Genomic DNA, 12,543 nt, shown 5'->3' with positions numbered 1-12,543 from the left:
AGCTGACTCCAGGTCTTGGAGACATATCACCTCCCTCCCTTCCTCGGCGCTGCTGCGGCCGCCTTGCCCGGGACCCCACCGTCTCAGACCTGGACAACTGCCCCAGCTCTTATGGGGTCTCTGGGCCCACTCCCCACACACCCAGGTTTTTGGCCACCACACAGCTAGAAGTGCCCTCTGGAAAGAGGAAAATGAGGTCATTGTACCCATGGAGTGAATCATCTCTTCAAGATATACAAAACCACAGGCACACTGATTCCCAAGTTGTCCAGATCGGGATCTTTCAGGACTGCAGCCTCCAGCCCCCCACCACGGACAGACTCCCCAGCTTCCCCAGAAAAGTGAGATGGTGCTACCTGTGCTATTCCTACTCTTTGGAATCCTGGCCCCTCCCAGCTATTACCTGGCTAACCTTATCTTATTTTTCAGGAACCAGTTTCAATGTCACCTCCTCCATGAAGACCTCCCTTTCTCCCCAGAAGTAACCAGTTCTGTATCTTTTAAGTAGGTAGACCCTGCATGCACCACTGAGACAGACCAGGGCAGGGATTTGTGATTCGTCTACCTACATGTGAGCCTAGTGGGAGACCTGCATTCCCAAAGGCAGGCTTCTGTCTCCCCCACCCCTGTGTTGTTTTCCTGGGTACAGATGGGGCCTGGCACACAGTAGGCATGTCAGTGGAAACGCTTGTGAAGGATCCTGCAGAGAGCGGGGGCAAAGTGTGGATGACAACTTGACCAATTAATTTCCTCATGCTTTGATAATAAACGATTCTTTTCTATAAAAGCAAATCATAATTAACATATATTGCTTTGGACACTCAGGCCAAATACTTGCTAATTGAAGAGAGTCTGGCAAATACCAGGATTTTCAAAAATTTTGGAAAAGCTGAGAATAAACCAAGAAGAGGGTGTTATTTTGCTGGTACCTGCAATTCCTCTTAATAGCAGCTGGGTCTTTACAGGGAAACTCATCAGATGAGAAAGTTCCACCCCAAATACTTAGAAATGAAACCCAACCATTTCACCAAAAGCAGAAACTGGCCCCCAAGTCCCTATTTTTAGTTCACAAGATGATGCAAGATGCCTCATTTTTTGACTTGGGCACAAGGCAAAGTGCGAACTTTGTTAAGGCAAGGTTATTTTAGGGAGAAAGGAAACATCATTCCAGTTGACAGTAGTCACAGAGCGGCACGCATCATGTGGGCTATCAATTATGAACCCCTGTCAATGCTGCCAGGCTGTTCCCGGGTTCTAGAGGTGGTTTAATGCTGGTTAGTACCAACTTCCTCATTTGAAGTTTTCCTAATAGCGTGGTTTCTATTGCCCACTCACCCTCCGTAGAGAAGCCTGGTAATTTTCAGTGACATACTTGGAGTAAGGGCTTTATTGAAAATGTCTAAGCCTCAGCCCAACACAGTAAGACAGTCAATTCAGAGCCTCTTCGGGAAAGGATGCTCATCTGCCACGAGAAAACCTGACAGGCGGCTTTTGGGGCGACGCTCACACAGGAGGTAAAAACAGAAGGGAAGAGGATCTGGAGTAAGGGGCCCAAATCAAGTCTCAGTGACCTCAGTCACTCATCTCACTCCTCAGCTTTCAGAAAAGGTACAAAGACGTTATTTCTAGGATCACTGCACACACCCACACGGCAGCAACAGCCCGGTCTCAGTCTTACTTCCTACATGAAAGTGACTCAGAATCTGGCACAAAGTGCCAAACTTTGATCTTCTGCTGTGACCTCTCCCCTCCACTGCCTGGTGAGATTTCCAGCATCCCAGGCAGACGGGACAGGAGCCTGTGTTCTCACGCCACACGGCCCTGCCTGTCCATGCCATCCTCAAGCAAGAAAGAGAGTCAGCTATGAGAATGCAGGGCCAAGCCCACACTGAGATAGCTCTGTCTCCCGTCTGCCCTGGACAGCTGTGGGGAGCTGGACTGTCTGGGGGAGGAGCGTGAATATTATCTTTCTCAGAACATACGTACTCAGGTGACTTCCACGGGCTTGAGAGCCCTTGATTTGACCCCGGACTTGCCCGTCTGATTAAATGCCCTGACAGAGAGGCAAGCGCTGTCCCCACCACAGAGGTTCATTGCGGCTGCATGATTTGGCTGTAGCCAAAGACGGGAGCAGAAATGCACATGACATTTCTGGGCAGAGTGTATAAGGGCTGGGCTGTCGACTCATTGTCCCCCTGGGGCTGCACTGCTGTGTGGTGGCAGCTTTGCTCCCCCGGGTTCTGGGATAGGAGGATGGACACACGGCTTGAGTGAAAAACAAACTCCGCTTGTGTACAACCACTGAGATTCAAGTGATCAAAACTCAAGCATATTCCAGCCCATCCTGCCTGATACCAAAGATAAATAATAATTTTTTTTCCAGGATATTCAATGCTGGTTGCTGTTAAAATGATTTTCTTTTCTGCCTCAGAGCTAATTACTTAGATACTTCAAATTTCATTTGATGGCCTCTTCTCCCTTGCCTGTACTCACTCTCACTGTAGCTTGAGACAGATGAGAGGACTTGGTTTCTTTTTAATTTTCTTGGAGAAAAGTTACAGGTACTCAGAAATGGCCTTTCCACCTGGTTTGCCAATCCGGCTCTCACAGCTGCTGTGAAGACATCCTCGGAAACTGGGATTACCTAGCACGCTTCTCTGACCCCAGGCAGCTGACTGACGGCTTCGCCACAATCATCTCTGTGAACTGATGGCTTTGCCACAATCATCTCCGTGTGTTCGCCACAATCATCTCTGTGAACTGATGGCTTCGCCACGATCATCTCTGTGCACTGATGGCTTCACCACAATCATCTCCGTGAACTGATGGCTTTGCCACAATCATCTCCATGAATTGATGGCTTTGCCACAGTCATCTCTGTGTGTTCGCCACAATCATCTCTGTGAACCGATGGCTTCGCCACAATCATCTCCGTGAACCGATGGCTTTGCCACAATCATCTCCGTGAACCGATGGCTTTGCCACAATCATCTCTGTGAAGTGATGGCTTCGCCACAATCATCTCCGTGTTCGCCACAATCATCTCTGTGAACCAATGGCTTTGCCACAATCATCTCCGTGAACCGATGGCTTTGCCACAATCATCTCTGTGAACCGATGGCTTCGCCACAATCATCTCTGTGAACCGATGGCTTCGCCACAATCATCTCTGTGAACTGATGGCTTCGCCACAATCATCTCCGTGAACTGATGGCTTTGCCACAGTCATCTCCGTGAACCGATGGCTTTGCCACAATCATCTCTGTGAACTGATGGCTTTGCCACAATCATCTCTGTGTCTTCGGCAAACAGGGACTCGTGAGGACGCTCCTTCAGCATATTTCTCTTTTTGCCTGTAATACTCTATCACCAGAATTAGGTTTTTCAAAACCTATTTTGATGTTCAGTTCGGGCACCACCGGCCTTCTGGGCAGGGTACTTCTTGGTGCCGGGGACTGTCTGTCATGTCGGATACTGAGCAGCATCTTGACCTCAACCCCTAGATGCCAGCAGCATCCCCTCCTCCGGTCATGACAACCTAAACTGCCTCCAGGGCTCCCAGCTGTGGTCCACTGCTCTAAACGGAACATCCCCCCCAAGACGGGGATATCTTTGCTTAAAAAAGGCGGGGTCTTTGTTCTTCAATGTATTATTTATTGAAGGCCAATTGTCCTGCTCTCAATGAGCATTTCCCATGTGTCAGGAGTGGCTCTTAAATGCTGCAAATTCAGTCACTTGTGGGCTGGCCATTCTTTCGCTGATTTCCTTGGTCAGCCAAGTGCCCTCTGTGTTATACGCCAGGCACTGCCCTGAGAATTAGACGTGTGGAATAAATCTGCATGGCCTCTACCTCCATTCACCCTATTGCCTACAGGGACTTGTTAAGGAAATATACATGCAAATCTATTGTTTGAAAATTCTGGTAAGAGTTACCAAGGAAAAGAAGAGGACATGGAGCCAGGTGGGTGGGGGTGGGGGAGCGGATCAGAGAAGAGGGACATTTCAGCTGAGATGGGGAGGAACAAGCCAAGGGCAGGGGCAGCGGAAGGTGCTGGGCAGAGGCAGGAAGTGCTGCTGTGTTTGAGGACCCAAAGGGGGTGGTTCGGTGGGAACACAGAGAGTGAGGGGGCAGAGGGTGAGATGTGGCTGGACAGGGCTCAGGGTCCCAGGATGTGCGGGGAGCCCAGAACAGCATCAGCAAAGGCACACGTCCCATCAGCCCTGAGGACCCTGGGCCTCCGGGGGTTCCCCCTCCTGTTCCGCCCACTCTACAGCCCCTGGCCACCCTTCTCTAGAACCAGTAAGACTGGAAGTTATCATCAGATGGAATGGTTCAATCAGCCCTATTTCCAAGCAGTTTGCTGAGGAATAGGATTGCCGTGGATAAGCTAATAACATTTTAGTAATTGGCCTTAGCAGTAAAAGCATCTCATTTTGGTGGAGAAATATATTCAGCTTCACTGCAGGACCTGGTGTAATCCACAGGACATTTCTGGTCGTTCCATCCAAATGGCCCTTGGTGAACCCACATGCTATTGTGAATGTTTTGAGTAGGGAATGAATAAAACATACATGACCTTTTCAGCGGGGTTTGTGTCCCCAGCCACAAAAAGACAGCCATCATCCTTTTTGGATATAGGTGGTATTTTGGGTAGCGCTGTGTCCCCTCAAAGATGTGTTCAAGTCCTAACCCCTGGTATCTACGAATGTGACATTGGGAAATAGGGTCTTTGGATGTAATCAAGTTAATAGAGGTCATACTGGATTGAGTGGTCCTTAAATCCAAGCACTGGTGTTCACAAAAGAGCGAAATCTGGACACAGGGACACACACAGGAAGAGCACCGTGGATGGCGGCGGACTGGGGTGATGCGTCTGCAAGCCAGAGACGCCGAGGATTGCCGGCCACACCAGCAACTACGGGACAGGCACGGGACAGCCTCCCCTCAGTCATGCCCTCACAGAGTGGGACCCCGACACATGCTAATTTCAGGCTCATGGCCTCGGGAGGTGAGAGGGAACCCCTTTCGGTTGCTGAAAGCCACCCAGCTCTGGTACTTGATCACAGCAGCCATAGGCGACTAGCAGCACCTTCACGAAATCCCCTAGGTACTTCTCTCAAAGTGAAAAAAAGCAGCTACAGAGACAAGTTGAGAATCCTGATGAAGCCACAGGAGATCTGAAGTCACTGCGGTGGTAGATTTTAAGAACTTCTGAAGCTTAAGTATCTCCCTCTCTCTTTTGTTAACAGTTACCGCTTATCTGAATCACATGAACTACATGGATGAGATCCATTACCAGCTGGTTAAATTAGTGGCAGGTTTCCTTTCATCAGATGTCAATGGAATAAATAATTTTGCTTGAGCCAATGAACCTAGGAGCTGCCAAGATGGAGCAATACTGGTCTTACCATTGGGTTACTTTTTCAGCAACAACAGAAAAATACAAACCATCAAAGGAATACATTAGCTCTCAGTGCCCAGAAATGCCTCCAACAGTGCCCCAGACTTGGTTGTCTCTGGCAAAGACCATAAAAATACTGGTGCATTTTTAGTCCTTAGTTTCGGCAAGCATCTGTAAAAAGGCGACTGACTTCTTTTTGATCAGAGTGCTACTTAGCAGGGCCAATTGGTAGACCATGCATAAAACCTTCCAGTACACAATTTGTAACACATTTCTGGTGCCACAGACATCATGTGTTAAAAATGTGTTTGTGATGCTGCAGGGAAGCCCATGAGAGGAGGCGCGGGATATGCCACCTTTTTACCTTGCCTTTGTCCAAGTAGTGGATGATTTCTTGGTAGAGCTGCTCTTTCAGCTGCCCTTGAGTTGTTGCCTGGTACCCGTCCCGCTGGGTGAGGTGGGCCACGCACACATCCTCCGACCACTGCGGCAGAAGTAAAGTGTGAGAGGCCAGGTGAGGATGTGTCCAACACTGCCACCTGCTGCCCTCAGATTTGCTCCACATTTGGTGCACGCGGGCCCTGATTCCAGGGACACTCAGGCTGCCAGGGCCTGGAAATGAGGGCAGGGTCTCTGTGCAAAAGCCCCAAGAGGAATGAAAGACAAGAGGGAGGCAGAGCTGGGGCCACATTCAGGCCGAAGAGAAACCTGCTGGGTTCTGGGAAGTACAGAATGGTCAGCTTGCTGATAATGCCCTGTAACCTCTGAGATGCATTATGAACCATGTGATTTGTGGCTGTCTCAAGTGGGGCACCCTGGGGCTCTCGTCTCAGTCCCGAGCTGCTCGTGATTTTAACAGCAAGGAGACACATGGTTCTCACATGAGTCCTGAAACATGGGGCTAGATGGGCGCTCAAGCTCCTTACAGGCAGGGCTGTGCCTTTATGCCGCTGGTGTCAGGCACAGTGCCTGTCACCTGGCAGGGCTCGGCCAGTATGTGGTTATTTTATGACAAAAGATTCTATTTGAGGCTTTTTAGTTAATGAACAAGAATATATTTGTCATACTGAAGAGAAATTTTCATAGCAATACAAATAGTATTCTTCAGTGAGTTGGTTTACCAGTGTGAATTCACATTTACAGCAATATCAAAACATATTTAAGAAACATTGCAAAACGTGATGCTGTAAAAGACATTGAAAGAGATTATAAAGCATTCACCATTTAACTGTAAAATTCAGAGCCCTGATTGAAAAGATAATGCAATCGGGCCATTTGATTTGAGTCTGAAACACCTCCTGTGGTCTGTGACAGACCCATCTGTACTCAATAATTTCGATGAGTGAACAAATGATACTTTACATACATGTGTTTTACATGCACATGCATATGTATTTACGGACTCTGAGAGAGATGAAGGCTGAGTGAAGTGAGCAGTCTGTCAACCCCATTTTAATTTCCCTGGCGTAGAAGAAATAACTTCATATTTGCAACAAACATCTTGTTACTGAAATTAGGGTCTCCGACAACTGCAGGCCATTACAATTCATAGTGGCATGGCAGGTGTAAGAGGCCCTAACTGAAATCTCTATCTTCCTAAACTGCACCCCTTGGGAGAGCTTTATATGGTGTGAAGCCGAAGGGGGACAAACGATGACTATCAGTGAGACAGCCAGATTGAGCCATCTCCACTCTGCTGTCTCCGGAGCAGCCTGTGTGTATCTGCGGCACCAGAGCTCATGGAGATTTCAGGATTGGGCCAAAGGCCAGAGATTCTTGCTGGAGTTTCACTCCCTAACACACTGTCTTCTCATCACCCACTATAGACATCGCTTGATGCCCTTTTAACATAATCTTTTCTGGTTTTCTTTCATTCAGTTGTGGTGTTCAGGGGACTGGCCTGAGTTTGGAAACAGGGTTACTTGAATGAGCAATCTTTGTGTAGAGTCACTCAACTACACTCTAATTCTCATTACTTGTTCTTGTTTATCCAATTTTTCAGTTTTTTTTCAATTTTTTTATAAGAGTATCATGGGCAAGATGATCTAATGACTTGCTAAAGTCTTAAAATATAAAACTAGAGGTCATTCAGCAATTCCTTCATCCAGTCACCCATCCACCCACTCATCCATCTGTCCAGCTACCCTCCCACCCCCGCCCAGCTCCTCCCCTTTGTCATGCACACCCACCCATGCACCTACCCATGCATCCACCTGGTTATTTGCTGAGGGTCCACTCTGTCTGACTAACTGGGCTGACGAGACATGGGGAAGAGCATGAGTATATTATTGCAAACAAACAAAACAGCCAAAGTCGAAAGCTAGCTGCCCAACAAAAGAACCACTGGGAGCTGAAAGTCGTCAGGCCAGACCTGTGCGCAGGAGCAACACCCTCCAGGAGAGCCAGCCAGGAGGTGCGGTGGGAACTGGGGACTAATAGGAGATCTCAGTGTGGACTCATGGACAGGACAGTCATGATGGGGTCCCTATACTCAGTGCTAAGATAATCAGGGGTCTATCTCATCCTATGTCTTAGCTGTTTGACCACAGAAATTCCTTCTTATTGATGTCATTCTCCACCATGACTGACACTTGTTGGCATGAATAAGGAATTGGAGAATCTCTCATCCACTGCAACCTGACAGTCCAGTGACCGGCTGTTGACGATGCTTAGTGATAACTTGCTATGACAGCTTGTTAAATCTGCACTCAGTGGGGCCAGATCTATAATCAAAGTACTTCCTAAATATCTTTGTTTTTACCATTTCATGCATTCAATATCCATAAAAGCCTAAGTCATAAGTTTACTAAAATTTATCATGGAAAAATAAAAGTTTAAATGATCTTAGACTTTATAACAGAATCATAAAAGTGTGTGGCAATATTTATTACCTTCAGAAGCTTTGCATGGAGAAGCAGAGTGTAAGTGGCTTCAGTGTAGTTATCATACTCTTTGTGCAGGTCACACAGCTTGTACAAACACCTGAGATGACAAAACAGAGGTACCTTCATAAAATGTCAGCAGATAATTTGTGCTGAGGGTTCCAAGAGCTAAATTCCAACTTCAACAATAAATCATATCTATGCTTTCTTTTTACAGTGTTCACAATCCATAGGCCTTGAAAACTTTGGTGCAGAAGCACCAAGAGAAGCCAACTAGAGCAACAACAATAATACTTTTTTTTTTTTAAGTGCTCTTTTCAGGACAAAAATCAAGATGGTGCAAGAAAACAGAATTACTCCTCAAGGTTTCTCATTCTTTCTCACCTTTTCCAGTTTTCCTCTTACATTTGAAATGAAATGATGCAATGTTTGATTGTGATTTCTTATGTTTGTATTGAATCCAAATGCATCAAAAATATCCAAAAAAATGTAAGTCCATAAGAATAAAAGAGCTCCAGTGATCACAGGAATGTGGTCAAAAGAATTTCTCTACCATAAAGAAATAAAAGTTGTTTTAATACAAAGCTATCTGCATTTGGGATAAAAGAAGCTGACTGTTTTCCCAAAAGCTCATTAGATTCATATGGTATATTTTTGAAGGAGAAAGTAAAAAAAAAAATTAGAAACCAGAAGTTAGAAAATCATACTTGATATGATAAATACATCATTAAACACTAATGTCATGTGGATTACATCTTTATTGTATTCTGCTAATTGTAATCTTGCCGAATATTTGATACTGGCTCCTAAAAAAGACCAAGTAAGAGAGGGGCTCAATCACAGCCCATCACTTTGAAGGAAAGGCAAGTGAGAGAGAAAAATGTAAAACATGAGAATATGATGTCAGTTAAAGAACAGACTGAAAAACTATAATATTGTCTATTTCTAAGAAAGTTAAAACTAGATTTCTCATTTCATCATCTGGTTTACTGTGAAACATTAAAATTGTGGTGACGTCTCTTTTCAAAAGGGCCATGTGAGTCAGTTAAGTGATACAAACCCCTGTGAAACAATTTATGGCTTTATTTCTGAGCTAAGTGTAACCCCCCATCTTTGCATGGACGCGGGCAGCTGCACAAGGGCTGAGGATCTATCTGGGTGCTCCACAAAACTCAGTCTCTAGGATTCACAATTTCCTGTAAGACAAACCTCCGTGGTTATAGAGCATTTCTTTGCATGGACTTGCCAAGAGCAATTATAATATACTAGGAGAGAGTGCAGAGAAGTGTGATGGCTACGTACCTTATATACATTTGTTCTCTTTCAATTTCTTTGTAGAAATTCTGAAAGCTCAAACCACAACACTGTTTTAAGAAACCTGTTTAACAAAAGGTATCACATGTATATTAAAAAACTCAAGGTTCTTCAACTTGGGTCAAACATAAGACAAATGGACCCTGGCTCTTTGGATGAGAACCAGAGTCACATAAAATAAAAATCCATTTTACATCCCCTTCTTCATCTTTTTGGAGGACGATTCTAATAATCACATTTCCTACACTGTGATGACTAAAATCTACTTCTGTTATTTGAAAGTCATCTGTCTTTGATTAAAATAAGGTACTATCCAAATATGATTTCTTAACCATTGCAAACTCATTAGAAGTAAAAATAAATTAGCTCAAGACCCCAAATTTGGGAGTAGCATCACCAACAGGATTTAAACATGCTAGAGCCAGCCCTGACAAGAGCCACAAGAAGCACGGTGGTATTCCACACTTGAGGTGCCTGAAACTGTAGCACCAGCCACGTGTTCAAATGTAAAATAAATTCAATTAAAATTAAAGGAACTTAAAAATCCACTTCCTCAGTTGCACTTGCCAGACTGTGAGTGCTCAGTAGCCACATGGAGCTAGGGCTCTTGAAGTGAACTGTGCAGACACAGAACATTTCCATTGTCACAGAAATTTCCAGTGGACAGTGTGGGTCTAGACAGAGACACCTGACCAAAAATAGTAGGAAAACGGGTTGCCACTTCATAGGCACTTTGTAAGTACCGATGGAGGAGAGCAAATTAGTAGATTATAAGTGACGGGCTGTTTCTATAAATTATAAAATATCTTCAGGATGAGCATAAGAATGTGTATCAAAAATACACTTCTTTAATATGAGATCTCTATAAAACACTTTAAAATCTCACTAACCAGGCCTCAGGATAGAAACACCAGAACTACTTTCAATGTGAAACTCAGCACCTGAACACAACGTTAGAACTCTGGAATCAGTGCCTGAGATCAATCAGCATTGTGAAGGTATTCAATTATCCAATAAGATGAAATAAGTTGTTTAATTTCATTAGCAAAAAAACCCACACAGCTGCCAAAATTGATCCCTCTGAAAAATGAGCAAATATAGAAAGAGGGGGCACTGTTAGAAAAATGCACCAAAGATTTCCCTATTTCTGCTGCCTCTGAGATTTTAATGCCCTCTAGTTCGAAAGATACAGCTCACTAATGAGGATATTTTCAGCTGACAACTCAGGGCGATGTAACAAAGAGAATCTGCATCAAAGGTAGAGAATAAGCCCTCCACTTCCAACTCGAACTGACCAGTATTTTACCAGCGATGATTTCACATCATTTTCTTCTGCACTCATATTTTTAATCCTTTCCTAAGTGTCTGATCATTCTCCTTTACAATTTCACAATGGGGATATCGTACGACTTTCATTCCTCTCTCGGAGACACGGGTAGGTTCTATTTCCTGCCTGTGCTGAGTTCTGTTCCCTTCCTAAGACTTCAAAACCTCTCTAGAACTGAAGGACACTCATCTCAAATCCCAGTTTCTATATAAAACCTTTGCGTTTCTTACGTAAATGTTGACGCTGCTCTGGTGCTCTGCAGTCTGGGCTCTGCAAGCAGCACCCCACCCCCGCCCCCCACCCCGTCCTCTCTCAACGCCCCTGGCACCAGAGCTGACCTCTGTGGGAGCTCTCCATGTGGCCCCATCGGGACTGGCCCCCAACTCCAATCCACCACTACCCATTGTTCTTTCAGAACTTACACATTGGCATTACATCGCGATTTTGTACTCCTTTATGACTAAAGCAGAAACTCGATTTTTTAGATTCCAATCAGAACCACCTTAATTAGTCTTGTAAAGGGGCCCTGAAGAACGTAAACATCTGTATGTTAACAAAGATTCTACCAGTCTTAGATAGGGATATGTTAATGACTGCTTAGAATTAGGTGACTTGATTATGAGGTGACAATGAATTCTACTCAATTACAGATGTGCGTTTTGTCAAGGAACCATGATCTAATATACCAAGTAGATGTCCTTGCAGGGGCATATGTAGGAGGCTTAGGTGGCTAGACAGAGTGACTGACTGCTTGTGTCTCTTACATTTTCATTTTAATATTTTCTTTCTTTAAATGCTAGGGAGAGTAAGATATTAATGAGCCCACACAACTTAATATGTTCCACTAACTTCATTAAAAAAAAAAACCAGCAACACTGGTTCTAATGGAAACTTGGTAATGGGCTTTACAGGGCATCATTAAATTCCATGTTATGTTTTAACATTAGGATTTCAAGAGGACTTCTGCTTAGTGATAAATGGCACACATTTTTTTATATTTCTAGCCTATGTTTATATACCATGTTCATCTAGAGATGGATATCCATATTCATCTCTATGAAACCCCATTTGTTTTATAACAAAAGTACCAGGAGAAAAGGTAAAAATGGACTGAGAGATTAGAAGCAGATTTATATTTTTATTTATATCATTAAATGTGAGATTGGCAGTGAATATTTAGAGCCAGGACACCTACCTGTAAAAATCCAGTTTCTTGTTTCTCTTTACTCCCTAGGACCTATTTTATTTTTTAAATGCAAGCATCATGATAGGTTGGTATCCATCTTATCCCCAGGAAACCTAAGAAGGGAACACTTCACTCTACGTGGGGTGACTCAGAATGTGCAAGTTGGAAGAAGTTTAATGAGGTCAGAAATCCTGGGTGTGTTTCTTAGCTAAAGCCCCGCTAGTGCTGACAGCAGTAACAATAGGGAGGGACCGAGGCTCTGTGACGTTAACACATGTTAACGTCAGAAACTCTGGCTGCATGTGTCATTACAAGAGCTTGTTCTCTGACCCTGGTCCTGGAGATAGATGGCCATGTTCAAAGCACATCACCACTTCTCTGCTAGGTTTCATATCCAGTGAACATGAGAGGTCTTGCTTAAAACAAATAGCA

The 12,543-nt window shown here is 44.6% G+C and overlaps 1 protein-coding gene across 1 annotated transcript in view; it reads right to left on the bottom strand.

Annotated features, from left to right (window-relative positions):
- Positions 1–12,543, bottom strand: part of LOC118916009 (dedicator of cytokinesis protein 1-like) — a 50,911-nt gene that overhangs the window by 35,500 nt on the left and 2,868 nt on the right. Inside the window, 3 exon segments of the mRNA XM_057504964.1 lie at positions 5,767–5,886; positions 8,294–8,384; positions 9,587–9,627. Coding sequence (XP_057360947.1) covers positions 5,767–5,886; positions 8,294–8,384; positions 9,587–9,627 — 252 coding nt within the window.

The sequence above is a fragment of the Manis pentadactyla genome, chromosome 7, assembly GCF_030020395.1.
Source record: "Manis pentadactyla isolate mManPen7 chromosome 7, mManPen7.hap1, whole genome shotgun sequence".
Classification (NCBI taxonomy): Eukaryota; Metazoa; Chordata; class Mammalia; order Pholidota; family Manidae; genus Manis; species Manis pentadactyla.
The sequence above is the reverse complement of the archived record's forward strand: the minus strand, read 5'-3'. Positions and strand labels throughout refer to the sequence as shown.